The sequence below is a fragment of the Melozone crissalis genome, unplaced genomic scaffold (assembly GCF_028551555.1).
Source record: "Melozone crissalis strain CALT ecotype California unplaced genomic scaffold, PUWL_Pcris_2 ptg000018l_1, whole genome shotgun sequence".
NCBI classification, from domain to species: Eukaryota; Metazoa; Chordata; class Aves; order Passeriformes; family Passerellidae; genus Melozone; species Melozone crissalis.
In genome coordinates this window covers 23,631,344-23,648,592 of record NW_026535796.1, presented here as the reverse complement: position 1 = coordinate 23,648,592, position 17,249 = coordinate 23,631,344, and the positions used below count along the sequence as shown (strand labels likewise).

At 51.8% G+C, this 17,249-nt stretch overlaps 1 protein-coding gene across 1 annotated transcript; it reads right to left on the bottom strand.

Moving 5' to 3' along the window:
* Window positions 1–6,604: 6,604 nt before the first annotated feature.
* Window positions 6,605–10,141, bottom strand: ZFP36L1 (ZFP36 ring finger protein like 1). Its single transcript, XM_054275738.1, has 2 exons — window positions 9,945–10,141; window positions 6,605–9,115 (listed from the first exon to the last, which is right to left on the bottom strand). Exons 1-2 carry the CDS (start codon window positions 9,999–10,001, stop codon window positions 8,165–8,167), a joined length of 1,008 nt encoding a protein of 335 aa, XP_054131713.1. The 5' UTR covers window positions 10,002–10,141; the 3' UTR covers window positions 6,605–8,164.
* Between the last annotated feature and the right edge of the window lie 7,108 nt (window positions 10,142–17,249).

Here is a 17,249-nt window from a genome sequence, read left to right as displayed (position 1 = left end):
ATATTTTTAGGAGGCATGTGAAGAGAAGTATGAAAATGTTTGGAAGATCACATTCCCAGGAAACAGGCTGGAGAAGAGAAAAGCTGGCAGGAAAGCTGAAGGGTAAAACCACATGTGCCATTTTGCGGGATTTAGTCTGGAAGTTGGGCTGCAGTCTTGTTAATCAAAGGCAACAAGACGAAAAGTTAATGGCCACAAACCTCTGTAGGAGACATTCAGGTTCATTATAGGTTACATATAGAGAGGTTAAAAGTGCCTGAGCCTTGGAACTTCCTGACAAGGGAATGCTGTGCACACCTCAGTGCTGGAGACATTCAAGGCTATCAATAGCCAACTCCCTCTGCCTGAGAGGTGGTTTGAGAATAGGGAGTTCAGTCCTGTCACAGTTAAAAGAGAAGGTCTGAATGATTCACTGGAAGTCCCTGCCAATCTGCATGACACACTGATAACCCCACAGGCTAGGCCATGGACCACTGGCCTCCCCCACCTGTCTGCCCTCAATTTCTTACCAACTGCTCCCTTTGGAAACAAACTTTTGCATGTTTTCAAAACATCTCCGGTTCTGTTTTCATCCACACTGGAAGTGTTTTTCTGGTCAGAAAAATTGCTGGAAGAAAGAAAATATATTGGTCAGCAAGTTCAGTCAATTAATCCAAAGCCCACATCCCCTAAACCTAAAAGGAAAATTATTTTCTGCAGCTCCTCTAGCTGTTTTGGCTGGACACCCTGAAGAGGGGGTGAATTAGATTTGTTCTCAGCTTTTCAATCTCATTATAAGTTTGTAAGTATAATAGTGGGGGGAAACGGGGTTATTTGCAAACACAGCACAGAATATCGGAGACTCAGGGAAAATAAACAAGGTGCCTCTTTGCACATTTTCACTGCCATCCTTTTTCCAAGCAAAAGTGCACCTTTTATGCTCTGCTGTGGGCCTTGAACAAAAGCTCTCCTCATATTTGTGACTGTAGCTTCTCAGTAAACCAGAACTTTGCTAGTGCTCAAAAGCCCTAGCAGCATCCCCAGAGCTGTGAAACACAGTATATTCCTTCCACATAGCTGTAATCAAGGTAAATCACAAAGGTTCCCACCTAAGACTGCTCAAGAAATCTCTTTATAGCAAACACAGCAAGAGTTTTAAGAGCTTCATTGGCGTTTGTTCCATATTGCTTAATGTCTCCTTAGGGGCCGTGGCTACCATCCCAAACAACATTTCTATGGCTTGCGTGGCTACATCCTTTTCCTGTGAATCAACGTTGGCATCTGCTCATCCAGAGTATTCAGGAGAAATATTTGCTGTTGCCTGGAGACTATGACAGGAGAAAAAGTATCAGGAGTCCTGAATTATTTTTGCAGCTCTTTCTGTGATACTGTGCCACTGCCAAACAATCCCCTTTACCTGGCAGTTGTATCTCTAACAGGGCTTTAAAACCTGTGGAATAGGTACAGCTATATTGGCCAAGTGCCCAAAATACCTGTAAAGTCCTCCCAGGCCCACATGTGAAAAGCATCATGTAGAAATTACAAAATACATCTGCACAGGCCAGGCAGACTCCATCAATCTCCGTCATTATCGTCACTGCTGGTGCTTTCTGTGCTGGCTGGGAGGGAGCTGAGCCCTGTGGGGAGAGCAGGGCTCCGTGGAGAGCCCCTGCCCGGCTCCTTTGCTGAGCAGTGGCGGCTGGGGGCACCGGAGGCGCTGCCACCGCGCCGTGCCTACAGAGGCTGTGCCTGCACCCGCCTGCTGCGCCCGGACTTTAACATACACAGCAATGCTGCTGAACCCTGAATGTTTCCAACGCTAAAACCTCTCACATCCCACCGGCAACCGCTCGCATACGTGGGGGATGAGAAAACTTCCTTCCACCCAAAGGTGCAAGAAAACTCTGGAGCTGGCAGTCACGTGCTCCACAAGAGCCTTACAACCCGCAGGATCCTGCATGGAAAAATTTCACTTCCATGTGTTGACTGAGTTAATGTGGTGGGGATAGTGGGCGGACATAAAACGAAACTATGAAAGGAGATTAATTTGCAGCTGGAGCCCAGGCAGGGAGAATTCCAGTCCTCTGTTTGCTCAGAAAACGGCAGCTATTACCAAAACCCAGTCAAAAAGAAGAGGTTAGGGCAGCGGTAATAAAAAAAAAGAAATGAAAACCGGGGCGCGGGGGGAGGGAGGGGGGTGGAAGCAGCAAAAGTGAAACAAAGCCTCTCTGGAAATTAACATGTGGAATTCAAAACATTTGCAGTATAATAAACCCAGGCGAGCCCATAAAGCTGCCCTAGCCAAAAGGAGCTCTGTTCTGCCTACGAGGAAACCCGAGCCGGCGTCACGCCCGGCAGCAGCGGCCCCGCAGCCCCATGGCCCGCTCCGCGCTGCCCTCGGCTGCGCCTAACGCCGCGTCTGTTTCCACTCTAAGCCTCCCGTTTGCAGGAGCGGGATATAAATCAGCTGCGGAGCTGCCCACAGGGCTTAGTCACAGCAGGTATTGGTTTAGGGTGTCTTAGAGGAACTTATTTTTTTTTCTTCCCTGTAAGTATTCTAGGGAATAAGCATCGGCTTTGTGAGGAAAAGGCGTTGCTGAATGGGCCAAAGAGTCTCTAAACAAAGGACATTTTACATCACCAGGCAGAATCATCTTCTAACATTTTGGACGGGACTCAGCCTCGAGGGGAAGAGCTGTTCTGTGAGTTCCCAGCAGACTCTTGAACTGTCCCCACCAAGCCAGTTTCACCATCTGTCCCTGTGTTCAAGAGACCCTCTGCAACTCCTTCCTAACACTGGTTTTGCTGCTTTCTTCCTGTTTGTGGCTGGTTCATGCCCCTCAAAGTGCTTCTGCTATGAGCTCCTCCTGACCCCTCTTCTATGGGGCCCAGGTAAGAAAGGCACCGTTCTTCACTCTTACATTTTTTTGCGTGTTTTCACTTCACTGACCACACTTTTGCTTGTTGCTGGAGCATGTGGTCACTCAGCACACCACCCCTCTGCAGAAGGACTGCCTCATCAGCCCCCCTGCATGGCACCGGACCTCACACCTTCACGTTTGCCCCTTGTAATGTAGGGCATGAGGAGCCTCCCCAAAGCACGAGTCTCTCTCTCTCTCTCTCCTTCCCAGGCAGTGTTTTTGTGTCAGCGCTGCCCCTGGGCATGTCCTCAGCCTCCAGCCCCCACAACACCCCCAGCACTGAAGTCAGGAGCCTCTTTGTTCACACACTGACCACAACACCTTCTCCCAAAGCCTCTTTCTCCAGACTCAAGCACATGCTAGCTTTCCCCAACACAGACCACACAAATTGCAGCAATTAGCAAGTGTAAAGGGCATGCTGTGGTTTTTGCCTCTATTACTGCATCTTAATAGTCATTCGTATCCTTGGGCATGGTCATTGGATAGTATCCAGCAGGGTACACCATCCAGACCTTCCCCTCAGTTTGATGTTCTTGAGCCCCACTGGACAGACCCAGGTTATTGGCCTTTATGCACTTGAACAGGAGCAGTCTTCAAGCTCCAGACAGCATGGCTTCTTTCTCACCCATGCTATCCCCACGTTCTGTGGGCTCAATCTCTAGCTCTTGATCTCCAATGGTGACCCCATCCCTTCCTGCCCCACTGCCATGACCCCTCTGCTGTGCAAAGGCCTGGCAGAGCCCATTCTTCCCAAGGAGATTTGCAGGAGCAGCCCAAAGTCCCATCCACAGACCACTGCACTTACTGCATGGGAACCATATGGACTAAAAATTTGAGCCAGCTGGTAACAGCCCTCCAAGCATATTTCTTCTCCAAATTCTTTCCCTTTCCCTCTCTGCCTCCCAATTTCATGACAATATTGATGAGACAAACTCTGTCAGGACCAGAAACTTGGAAAATTTCAGGGTTCCCTTTAAATGGTATTTTTCATCTCTTGCAATCTGGCGCACCACATCTATGTACAAGTTTTACTAAACAAAAGTTGGCCAAAATCAGACCGTTAAGTTCCCAACTGCCTTGAAAAACAAAATCATCAACCAACAACAAAGAACCTAAATTTGACTTTTCATCTCTCTCCTATGATGGTCAGGAAATGAGATGGCCTCTGCTTCTACAGGCTCTAATTGCAGAACTGAAGGTGTTTTGGCACCAAAGCCACAGCTAGTCCATAGCAAAGCAGTGAGTAGTCAACAGTGTCTCTGGGACACATACAGCTGTTGCAGGAATTAGGAAGGGGGAGGCAGGTACCAGGGTGGGATCTGAGCCACTTGGAGCTCTGCAGATCAAAGTCATCTCATTGTTCCATACCAAGAGGCAACTGGCACAGCCAGCCATACACATTGGCTCTAATTTCCAAGACATATTGAGGGCAGATAGCACTAGACACACCTAAATTCAAAGCCAAAAAACAGCAAATGCTTGTAGCTCAGAGGGATGGACCAAGTCCCTTCCACAGCAAGCACCCATGACTACAACAAAATGTATGCAAGAAGAAGCACCAGCCACCATAGGTGTCCCCCTGCCCCACAGTAAGAACTGTAAGCACAGCCTGTGCAGTGTACACAGGCACACTTTGCCATGGCACCTCACAGGCATCTTGTTCTTGTTCTTGCTTCTCTCTGCCCTGCCACAGCAGGCACACCAAGACCAGCTGCTCCCATGCACAGGCCCAGCCCTACTTTATGGCCACTCTGAAAGTCCCATGCACTAAATCAATAAGCCAGAGTGAAGGAGTCTCAAGTCAGAGGAATGTGTGTCTCAAAACTATCATGTCAGAATAGGTTATTTATACTTTTTTGGGCCTTGCCTAGGCTATTACCAGCCATGGTAGGTTCACCTAAACATCAACTAGGTGAACTTGCTAACACTGTGAGAAGGAGCATGAACAACTCATCCCTGGTAAATACAAGGAAGGAGAGATGCTCTCTAGAGTGTCTGCTGCCACACACCAAAGCAGCAATGAATCATCAGATCAGGTAAATCCTTTCACTGCTGAAGGCTCTTGCATCCTGTTTGGCTCTTCTCTATCCTCTGCATGAACCAGCTCAAGGTTAGTTTCAAAAAGCAAAACACAGAGTGACCAAGCATATATCAATAAACTCACAGAAGAAAAGTGGTGCTGGTTTCCCGGAATCAGTGCACTTGAAGGGCAAGGGAAGTACCCAAGTACCATGGGCAAAGAGCTACTTTTAGCACAGCTTCCTGGTTGTTTGTCATACCAATAGCATTGTGCAACTGATACAGCTATTTTCTTCATCAATTATTAACTGGTCAAAGACTATTTGTTTGAAGAGCTGCATTGAAAGTCCAGAAAGGAAGCAGGCAGTTTCAAGCCCCATGAGCGTGCCCTGCAATCGACTTGGGATCCCCTCCAGATCAGATACTCTCACTCTTCAGGGGCTGACAGCTTGATTCCCAGCAGCTGAGGAGGCACACCTGGGCACTTGCTGCAACCGGGCACAAGTTTCCCAGGCAGAACCCATCCCTCACATGGGGCTCATTGCCTTTATGCCCAGGAGCAAGTTTGCAGTCAAAGGTACTGCTGAAGGCCAGCAGAGCTGAAGCTGTGCCTGAGGCTTTTCTTTCTCTCAGGGATCAGCATGCAGACCACACCGTGCACTAATTTACATCAGTATCTGCCAAAGAAACTCCCCATAGCTTTTGTAGTGTTCAAGGGAAGCAGCTTCCGTCAGCAACACCCTTCTTCCTCTGTCTTTCCTCCACTCAGCTCACCTTTAGTGCCAGACCACACAAGTGCTTAGAGCTAACAGCAGAGAAGGTTGGTTCACCGGCATAAGCCTTGAGGTATCCTACAGCTTTTGTTTGGCAGGAACTATTCCAACATGAATTAGGAAATCTGAACATTGAGGCATGTTAAGACAGCTGAAGGATTGGTGGTTCAGCAGCAACATTTCAGCCTTTTGTTTGGAAGCAAAAGCTTGCTCCATAGAAGAGCTCAAAGGTGAAAACATGAGATTTAACACCATGAGCACTGCTGGCAAGGATGTGTTCCTAAACAAAATCAGTGACCTGAGAAGTTTCTGGGATTGCTGATACTTCAAGATGTAAGGACTTGAATGCGATAGCAAGGTGATGTGTGCGTACACTTGAGCCTTCACTGGGGGTTCATGTTCCTCTCCCCCACAAAGCACCAAAGAGCCCCTTTGTGCAAGCAGACCAGTACCACCAAGAAGCCAGGACTGAGATTTGGAGTACGTCTAACACTTTGACATCCCACTTTAGCCTCACTCAAAACACACGCAAGCCCTCCCTGAAGAGGAAGCAGCTATGCAGGAACACACAAAACACAACAAGCAAGCAACAAAAGCCAGTCCCAGGTTTAAGCCACGCTCATCAGAAAGAACTTGTCAGGAACAGACTGAGTGGCTCGAGCACTCCACAGAGACAGAGAAGGTTAGAGGCCACCAGGGTAGGTCACAGCAGGTATTTGCTGACACTGATCTGCTCCCAAGCACTTGCACAGCTGACCCGCTGCATCAGTGAGGAACGATGGAGGGACGCCTGGGCACACTGCGGGCACTTCAAGGGTCGAGAAGGGAAGCACCTGCATTTGTGGGGTTGTCTAAAACCAGCCCCTCGATTTTTCCAAGTAAAACCAGCTCCACTGTCAGTTTCTTGAAAAAACTTGGGGTTTATTGATTTAAACTGCAAACAGTCATTACAAAAGAGATTCTCTTTTAAATAAACTCACACAAAGAGGAAGGAAAAGCAGTGTAGCGAACAGTAACAGGGGGAAAAAAAAATTACATTCATTATTCTCTTTGTGCCAGTCCCATTCACCTTGGCAAGGAAAACTCCAAACTTGGAATACAGAAATGCAAAGACAAACTGTATTTGGAATGTCTTCAGATAGGCACTTTGAGCCTAAGGCTTTTCTCCTTGAAGAATCTATACAGTAAGAGGAAGAAAAAGGTCTTCCTTCCACATTGTCTCGCAACAGAGCTCAGGTATGTACATTCTAAAGCCCAGGTAGGCAAGACCCGGGAGAGGAGAAGAGAAGGAGAAGAGAAAAGGCAAAGATGCACAACAACTCCATTTGCAGTCCAACACAAAAAAAGGGGGAGGGAGTTCTAAAATAAATAATCCAAACACAGTTTTTGCATTTTTTTAAATTAATTTTTCATTTTTTAAAATAAAATAACCAAAAAAAGTGTAAAGTTACAAAAAATGTCATTGTAGTATAATATATTAAACTGTGGGGAAAAAAGGAAAAGACACTTCACAATCTTAAGATTAATATGGAAGATCATAATTTAAACATAAAAGAATATATTCTATGGATTCATCATCCCGATAAATATGAACAAAATTAAAAAGCAAAGGTTTTGGCAATAAATACGTTTTGATAAGTTAAATAAGCTTTTTATATTGTTGTGCAGTGACAAGCAAAATTTGCTCTCCAATTTCTGAAAAGTTATACAAAATTAAAAACCCAGAAAAAAATAATAAAAAGCTTGGCGTGAGTGCTCTAAGATAGGTCTAAAGTACTCTAGAGCAAAACCATTAAAGCTATGTCTACTGGAACTTTGTTTACACGAACTTGTGTGTGTGGAATGACTTCTGTTAGCCCCACCCCTCTATTTCTTTATTTGTTTTAAGATGTCACATGTATACATGGGGAACTTTTAGCACCAAAATCAAGTCTCTCATAGTCCATCTGTTTTTTGCTTTTCTTTTGTTTTCTTCCTCCCAGTCAAAGTCCCACTCATGCTACAATCTTTGTCCGTTCTCAGCTTTTCTTCCCGCAGACCTGAGCGGATCCAGGCAAGAATTAGTCTTTTAAGGGGAGGGGAGAAAGAGGGCTGGATGTTAACAGCTGCCCACATGCCTGCAGCCTAGCAGAAACTGGCCAGTCGGGAAGGGACTGGGAGAGGGCGATGCAGTACGTGGCCAGTGGAGGGAGCCGGATTCGGACACTTCCTGCACATCTGGAAGTGCACAGAGCTGCTGGTGCCCTCTGCAGCTGGAGAGGTAATACAGTCACAGTGAAAAGTGTTAAAAGGCACTAATTTTGTAAACGTTATTGCTTCTCATCGTAATTTTGGCACTTAAGGTTTAAGCCAGTGGGTATCAGGCAGGCAGGCGGACATGTTAACATCCAGCTTGTGCTACTGGGGCCAAGGTGGGGGGAGTTCAGCTTAACATTGTAATAGAGGTGGGGAGGGGCAAGAATAAACCCCGGATTAGTCGTCGGAGATGGAGAGTCTGCTGAAGATGGGAAGACGTCTTGAGGTGTCCAGGATAGGGGAATCTGAGCCGCTGTGGCTGCTGCTGGAGCTGCTCAGATAGCCCTCCTGGTCAGAGAGGGAGTCCTGAGGACTGGGTGGCGAGTCAAACATGTTGGGGGACTCGGACATGGGCCTGAACAAGAAGGTGGTGGGGGAGTTCCCGCTGGGCACCTGCACCCCCATGCTGGGGGCAAAGAGACTGACCAGCTCCTGGCTGGAGAAGGTGAAAGGGTTGCTGGCGCAGTCAGGCAAGGTGGGGGAGCCCAGCAGGTCGTCGGCGCTCAGCATGGGCGGCGGTGTGATGGAAGTGGGGCTGTCCAGCAGCCCGCTGGCAGCAGTGCTGGGGAAGCCGGCGAAGCTGAAGCTGTGCTGCAGGCGGGGTCTGTCGGTGACGGCGGGCTCCCGGCTCCCCGCCACGGCGCGGCGCTCCTCCGCGTTGTGGATGAAGTGGCAGCGCGGCCCGTAGGGACAGAAGCCGATGGTGTGGAAAGTGCGGCATAGCTCGGTCTTGTACTTGGGGTGACGGGTGAGGCTCCGCAGCTCGTGGATGCCGTGGGCGAACTGGCACTTGTCGCCGTACTTGCAGGCGCCGTTCTCCTCGAAGGGGCGGCACAGCTCCGTCTTGTAGCGGCTGGAGTTGACCTGTCCCCCGGGCTGCTTTTGCTGCAGTAGGCGCTCGCCACCCTCGGAGAAGGAGCGGTCCCGGAAGCGGCTTTCGCGGGGGCCCAGCATGGGAGCCGGCTCCCCTTTCAGGCTGCTGAGGAGCTGGTTCTGGTGAAACTTGGAGTTGGGCAGGGTGACAGAGTGCCTCCTAGGGAAACCCCCGCCCGCCGGGGTGCCCACCGCCTTTCTGTCCAGCAGGCACCCGCTGACACCCGAGGGGCTGTAATTCAACATCTTGTTGCTCTGCGGGGACAAAGCAAGAGCCGGTCACGTCACTGCTACTGCCACCACCTCCTCCGACATCCCCACGCGGCGCCGCGAGCGCGGCGGGGCACCCACCGACCGCCGCGGCCCGGGGAGCGGCGGGGGCCGCCCTGCCCCGGCAGCTCCCCCGCAGCCGCATCTGGCCGCCGCCGCCTCCGCCGCCCCACGCGCGGCCCGGGCCCCCCGCCGCGCCCCCCCCCCGCCCCATCCGCGGCGCGGAGCGCTCCCGGGGCCGGCCGAGCGCGCGGCGCGGGGGGGGCGCGCGAAGCCCCGCGCGACGGGAGCGCTGCACCGGGAGCGCCCCCGGGGACGGCGGCGCGCGGGAAGGGCAGCGCGCGGCGCGGCGCCCGCCCAACCGCTCCCGCAGCGCGGCCGGCGAGGGGCGGCCGAGCCCCGCGGGGAGGGAGCCCGCCCGTCCGCCCGCTCGTCCCCCGCCCGGCCCCGCGGCAGCGCCGCCGCCCTCCGCGCCGCGCCCGGGCGTGTTGAAGCGCGGCGGCCCCGGGGGCACGGGAAGGACCCGGCCCCCCCGCTCGGCGCCGCGGCTGAGCCCGCCGGGAGCGCGGGCGCCTCCCCCACCCTTCCTCCTCCGGAGCGACCGAGGCGGGAAACGCGGGCGGGAGAGACCCCGGCGTCCCGAAACGGGGTGGCCGCGCTCGGTTCCCGCCCTACGCCCTCCGGTCCCGGCGCAGAACTCGCTCACAACCAGAAAACAAAGTGGAGGGGAGGGGAAGAGGGAAGCCCGAACTCGAACCCGAAGGAAGCTAAAAAGCCCCGAAGTTGGCGGCAGAACCCCCGCCGGCGCCCTTACCTTGCATAAAACTTCGCTCAAGTCGAAGATGGTGGGCGACACCAGGGCTGTGGACATCTTCGGCGAGCGAGGGGGGAAGCGAGTGGGGCAGCGGCACTCGGACACGAGGAGTCACGGCGTGGGTAAGGCACAGCCTCCAGCGCCCCTGCTCGCAGCCTCCCCCCGCCGCCGACGCCGCCACCAGCCCGCCCGGCCGCCGCGCCCGCTCGCCGCTTCCAGGGGGCTCGCGGAAAGCTCAACTTATAAAGTTTGTGACTTACCCCCGGGAGGAGGAGCCGGCGGCGGGAAAGGGGAGGAGGAGGAAGGCAGGGTGATTGACACCGCGACTGAATCACCCGGGCGGGCAGGCCCAAAAAAACTTTCGGGAGGAAGGAGAGGGGGAGGGACAAGGGGAAGGGGGGAGGGGGAAAAGAACGCGAAGGGGCCGGCGGGCGGGTGGGTGGTTGTGCCGGGCCGGGCCCGCCCTGCCCCGCGCTGCGCTGCGCCGGAGGGGGCGGTTGTGCGGCCGCACCGAGTGACTGTGCGCGCGTGTCCGTTTCTGCTCGCGTCTCCGCGCGCGCGCCCCCGTGCGCGTGTGCTTGCGCTCTTGTCCGCGTGCGTCCACGTTGTGCGCGTGTGTCCGCGTGCGTGCGCGCGTTTCACTCGGCACGCGCCCGCGCGCGAGATCCCCTCCGCCGGCGCGCGCGGCCGTCCCGCTCCGCTCCGCGCGGGGGGAGCGGCGGGCGCGCGCCCAACGGCCGCGCTGGGCGGTGGCTCCGCGGCTCGCGGACGCTTGCGCGGGAAGCGGGAAAGCCGAACCCCGCGGAGCCCCGGAGGGCTCTGTGCTGGGCACCCGCCCTGCTCCCCTCCCGCCGAGCCCTGCTCCTTCCTTCGAACTTTTACTGAAACCCGGCACTCTCTGCAAGGGGAAATAGCTCACATCCCCAGCAACTGAAGGTGTTAAAATGCGCGTCTGCTCTTTAAAAGGCTGTTCGATAAATCGTGCCTTTTCTCCCAGTCCCCAGGACTCAGCATTCTAAAACTGAAAAAAAAAAAGAAAAAAACAAAAAAAAAGAAATTGTCTCTAAGCAGGTGACCTGTTCCAGGTTTTAGTAAACAAAGTATGATTCAATGATTCATAGTGATACTGGTATTGCAGAGATGAGGGGGACAATGGTGGCAGTTTCTGTATAAAAATTAAAATGAGCCCAACTGTTGAAAGCTTGTCAGTGCCAGGGCGCCTCAGTGCTCAGTCTCTGCCCAGGTATCCCCCTTAGCCCCCGCTGTAACTTCAGACGGTGTTCCAGCCCAGGCTGAGCAATGGATCTGAGCCCTCTTCCCTGCGCAGGTGGGCGCGGGGGCCCTGCCCCGGCCCTGCAGGCTCTTGCTCCTTCGCTGCGCTCCGCCTTGGCTGGGAGAACAGAAACCCCTGCCGTGGGCTGCAGAGCGCTAACCCGAGCGGCCATTGCACCGAAACTTCAAACAAATGATCCACTTCCTCCTCTGTTTGCTTTGGAGTCGCGGCATCTGGACTTTGCGCTGGCGGCTGATTTTTTTCCCCTCCTCTGGTCTTCAAGAACAACCAAAATAACCAACCGAGAGAAATGCCCACAGGCTCGGGCAATTCCAGATTTTTTTTTTATGATCATTATTATTATTTCCTTAAGGAGAGCAATCAGGTTCCTCGAATTTCCTTCTCTTTATGGTCTCTTTTTTTTTTTCCCTTGCCTTGGCCAGAAGTGAGGAGTAGACAGGGGAGCAAACAGCCTATTATTTTCTGCAGTTGTTTACTCGTTCTGTAGATGGTGCTTGTTCCCAGGGCTCTAAGCCTCTCTATAATTAAACCCATTTTAATTGTTAGTTAGAAACGTCATTTCGGGGACTTTCCAAGAGTTACGGAGAGAGCCAGCCGAGATAACTATTTCACTACCGAGTCGCTCGCAGCCTGGCTTTTGCCCGGTGCCTCCTGCCGTCCAGCCGCGGCATGGGGCTGATGTGGGAGCGGGACTGGGGCCAGCCCAGGGCCGGCAGCCCCTCCGCCAGCCCAGCCCTCTGCCCCTGCTGCTCCTGCGCCATTCGCTTGTCCCGTGTGCATTTGTTTTGGAAACCTGGGGTTTTAAGGCTGAACATTTCCGCGGATCAAGTGGCAAAGGCTGAAGCCGAGAAGGAATTTTTTCCAGTGATTTAGCTTGGCAAAGCCCGACTCCATGGTGGTCTGCCTTGCATTGCCTGCGCACATGCTCAGCTCAGGAATTTAGCTGCTCACCCCACCTCGTGGCTAAAAGTCACAGCCCTCCGGGCCAGAGTGGGAATTTGTGTGGGCATGAATTCACACCGAGCAGAGGAATGAAAAAATTGGAGCCTTACGCCGCCCGCCAGAGCCGTGCCAGAACTTTGATAGATGCAAATGAATAAAGATAGGTAAATGAATAAATGAAAGTCAATTATTAAAGATTACTGAAAAAGTGAATGAATGCAATGCCATGCTCAATAGCCTTCTTGTGTGACTCAGTCCACCCAGGCCCAGCACATTCCAGCTGGGATACTACAGCTGGGCCTGGGAAGCAGGAAAAAATGTCCAGAACCTCCCAAGCCCTTCTCAAACTTGTCCTCAGCACAGGAGCCACTTTTGGAGCCCTCTCCTTCTCTGGGTCAAATGCAAGCAGATGCTAAACTTGTCACAAAATACAGAGGGATAAGATTCTGCATTAGACCTGTGCCCACATCTAGCAGAGAAATTGAGAACCACTTTCATGCACGAGAGCTGAAACAGGCCAGAGTGGCCAGAAGGCGGGGAAGAAGAAGGGGGCAGCGAATGAAATGATAAAGGCAGGAGATTTAAAGGATTGCTTTTTCCAATTGCATGTGTGTATATAAAACTGTGGGCCCATTGGCACATGATGCTGTAGAGGTCAAAAGTATAAACTGGGTCAAAAAAGCAATTTGACAAATTTATGGAGGAAAAGTCCCTGGAGGTTTACTAAAGGCAAAGGCAGACCTCTGCGACTTGTTGCTGGACAACACACAGCAAAAGTATCACTCTCTTATCCCCATTTTCCCCCATAAGCATTGGCTGCTCTTGGAGGTAAGAGGAAAGCCACAGCAGACCTTTGGTCTGATGCAGTTTGGCACTGGGATGTTCAAATCAGCACTATCTTGTCCCCGAGCCGCTGAGCACGGGTTCGCAGGCTGGCCTCTGCTGAGGGCTGGGGACGGTGTCATGGGCTGGCTGCACCCTGCGCCCAGCTTAACTCCCCGCCAGGGTAATAAGAGGTTACTTTGAGCACTGAGTGTAAACTGAACCCAAGTGCCAGCTTTGCCACAAATATATTTGATGATGGTGCAGCTCCTGTGGCAAAAGAACAAGGTTGCTATCTTAAGACACCTGCACTTCCCCTCACCTGGAGCCATTTGGCAGTCGGAAGCCTGCAGATCTGCTTGCGTCAGAGTTACTGAGCAAGAACTTGAGTATGAAAAAGCCTGAATTGTTGAAAACAGGGTGGGGGTGGGGTGTTTTGGTTTATTCCCCCTCCTACCACTCAGTTCCCAAAGTTTCAAGGTAGGAAAGGGAAGTGCTTTCGTCACAAGCAACGTTTTCCCCTGTGAGTTTCAGATGAGTTGGGCATTTAACTCCCCTGCTCCCATGGGAATCCTCAGGTAAACAGACACGTCTTGTCTGCAGCAGTGCTCCGATGTACAGAGGGTGGGAACAGAGGAAGGACAAACCTCCTGACTTTATTTTTGCTGGGGGTGTAAAATGAGCCAAGGCTTTCTGCAGTCGCTCTTCTATACATATCTTTTGGGTCTGATGCTATTTTTGTTGGCTGTGACCCTGGAGGTGTAGGTGTGGAAGTGCCTTTCTGCTGCTCTCTGCATGCGGGTGTAGATGTTTCCTCCGTTTCAGGCACCTCCTCAGACTCTGTGGCCTTTCAGGGGGAGTAGGTGGATGTCAGCGTGGCCTTTCCCCACCTGTCTGTAACTTTTTAATACTTCTTGTTATTTTGGCCTTGCGCTTCTTCCATGGAACATCTCTGGGTAGCCACTGGGAGGTGTAAATGGCTTGAGATGGAAACCACAGCTTGTAGGTGCGCCCTCTGCCAGGCTTTTCTGGCACCCGAGGAAGTCAGGTCTCTGCCTGCTCCCAGGCAAAAGGGATATTACCAGCTGCTCGATGAGAAAACAAATTCACAGAGATACAGGAAAGTGTGTTAAGGTGGTGGGAAGCAACGGGAGTGAGATTCCTGGCAGCTCGGGTATGTAAACATCCATAAAATAGAGAGTGTGTGCATGTGTGTACTTTGTGGTGGCAGGAAACCCAAGAAGCTAGCTCCATTATTTTTGCTGGAATTGGTAGCAGCCGTACTAGACAAATATTATAAGCCCTTAATCCTCCTGACTTTACACCTGTGAATGACCTAAAGACCATCCAAGGTGATCTAAATTACAGCACATCTTTACTAATTAGTAATGGGGTTTGGGATCTGCTTTAGTTGTTCATAACAAAGGGCTTTCTGTTTTTCTGTAACTCAGAAGTTGGACTACCTCTGGAGGAAGTGAGGGGAAGGCAGGAGGTGGAGGTAATGTGTGGCCTCTTCTGAAGTGTCACATGGATGTGACTAGCCTGCCACAAATTTAGCACCGGTGGCACTGACAAGACACTGCAGTGGAAAAAGCAGAGATGTCCTTTTAAGCAGACGCAGGGTAAGGAAACTGGCTGAAGTTAATGGATCTAAGTTATAATTTCCAGTGGAAATACTAATGCAATTAATGTATTTCCACACAGCAGGACAGCAAGCCCATGCAAGTGTTTAGCTGTTTGTCATGACTGCTCAGGAGGCTGGCCTAGCCACATCCTGGGGTCCGTCCAGCTGCATCCAGACACCCTCAGCCCGTGCTGAGGCTGGGAGCAGGGCTGGGACACACCAGTGTGGCAATAGGTTTGAGGGGCTGGAGAACACCATCACCAGGTGTCGAAAGTGAAGGTGCCCGACCAGGAGCATCTGTCTCCCTGCCTGTGACCTGGCTGTGGGGCTGTTGCTTTACCCCAGCTCCATGGCAGTGCAGTCCCAAGCTGGGGTCTGCTCATCCTGTCTGGACATGGGGACAAGCAGGAGAGCCCAACAGCCGCCTCACACAGCACCACAGATCTCCCTGCTGCCCATTGCTGCTGCACCCACCACCTCCTGCAGAGAAACCTCCCTGTTCTCAGGGGTGTGCCTGTTCTCAGTGAAGCTGCAAACCCTCTCGGGCAAGGCGCAAGACTCGTCTGTCTCCTCCCTGAACACGCTGCAAGTGCGTGAAGCTAGAGAAGGGATTTCCATCCTGCCAGGGTGGTAATGGGAGCTGAGGAAGTGCCCAGCCTGGCTGCAGCAGGGTGAGGTATGGAGCAAGATGTGTTTCTCATCAGTGGTGGAGCAGAGCCATGAAGCTGCTGCTGGGGAGACTGGTGCTCTATGCTGCTGCAGGTCCCCATCCCTCCCTGGGGACAGCCTGTGCAGCCAGGTGCCAGCACCCTCTTTCCTCCAGGTCTCAGCCAGGCACATGGTGGTCCTGAGGTCCCCAGTATGCCTGCTGGGCCCAACCTCAGGAGCAGATTATTGTGTGCAGCAAGGGCACAGCTTCAAATAGGTACCCTTAACCTGGCCTAATCTGCACAGGCCTCTGTGCCTGCCAGGGCAGAGGGAAGTCAAATATATCTCACCTCAATAAATTGTTGTTCAGATTAAGGGACGTGCCAGAAGCTTTAAAGAGGCTATTGGGAGATTCCAGAAAAAAAGAAACAAGTGACACCTGCTGCACATCAAAACAGCAATTACCTTTGTATCAATAAGATGATTAATGCATGTAACAAGTGGTTGGGGACATGGAAAGGCATAGATCTCAGAAAACAGGACAAAATCAGTTCTTTCAAATCCTGCATCCATGGTCCTGAGCAAGATGATAATGCAGCACATAATGGTTTTTGTTGGCCTCTGCCTGTTTCCAGCCGCAGCAGCCCTGGCTGCTGATTATTCAGCAGACATTAACCAGTCGAATGTTTCCATGATTTTTTTCTCAAAAAAAAAGAGTGCTGGGACAAAATGCTTTCATCTTTTTATTTTCTTTTTTGAGAAAGCCTAAGACAACTCTGGAGCCTCTTGGATCATGACATTTATGTGGCATGCAGTGCTGGTGTCAGAAGGTGCTGCTTGCTGTGCTGGTGGCCACTTACCTCCAATAGGCTCAGCTGGAACCCTCTGAAAAATACCATTTTGTCCTTTCACAGTGGAGCTTGTCATAACCTTATTTTCAAACACATGGGTTGCACTCCACACATCTTACAGCTCCATGAGATATTTGCATTAGGGAGGCAGCTTGCTTTCCCGCCTATCCCGTTCCATCAAAACACACTTTTAGCACCAGGCTGGATGCCAAGGTCAAGTCTCCTTTTCTTTTTTTTTTTTTTGTTCCTCCTGCCTGCTCGGAATACATGATAAAACAGACTTCTGCTCCATTATTATATCTTTTCCCACAAGACCGTTGCCTCATTCAGACCTCAGCAGGGAGCATGTTTTCATCTCTGCCAGCTGGGCATGGCTGGAGAGCCCTGTGCCCATCAGAGCTCCGAGGGGGAGGACACAGAGGTGAGGCTTTGCACATTCCCATGCACCGAGGATAGAGGAGCTTGGTTAGCTCCAAATCTGGTGGGGCATTTCCAGGGAGCCTCTCCCACTGCCTCCCTTGTCAGGCCAGTAATGAAGAATGTCAATGACGATGGGATTCCTCTCTGTTTTTAAGTGCTTAAAAGTTAGGTGTCTAAACCTAATTAGTTGGACAGGCTTCCTGCATAGCCAATGGAGACAAATAGGCACCTCTAGTGTATGATTCATTTCACATATCTTGGAGTTTATCTTGAGAAGGGCTGACTCACCAACAGCCAAGCACCCGCTTCTCCTCTGTGACTGTAAAGGCAGATCAGCAACTTGCTGAGGATTTGACAGCTACAGTTTGGGTGTCCCAGGCTGGGCAAGGTGAGTCCTCTCCCAGCTGTGGCAGTGGCTGTGGAAAGCACCACCACTTGGCTGCTCTGGCTTGGCCCCCTCCCACCCTGTTTCCCACAGAAGGTCCATTTGCAGCCCTGCCCAAGCAGGGCTGGGTTTTAGTCTGTCCAAATCACATTATCAGCCCTTATCACATTATCAGACCAAGTTAAATATTTATAAAGCACCTGGGGGCAGGGTCCACATCTTTCTTTAGTTTGTATATTCCCTCGAGGAGCAAAGCCCCTGTGCTGCTTTGCAACCCTTTGCAGGCTGGTGCAATACAGCACCATGAGTCCGTGTGCCA

What these genes read in the sequence shown, in the direction of transcription:
- ZFP36L1 (XM_054275738.1), bottom strand. Translation starts at nt 10,001, where the DNA reads ATGTCCACAGCCCTGGTGTCGCCCACCATCTTCGACTTGAGCGAAGTT. An exon ending in TGAGCGAAGTTTTATGCAAG is followed by an intron (nt 9,116 to 9,944) that starts GTAAGGGCGCCG and finishes TTGTCCCCGCAG; the next exon opens with AGCAACAAGATGTTGAATTA.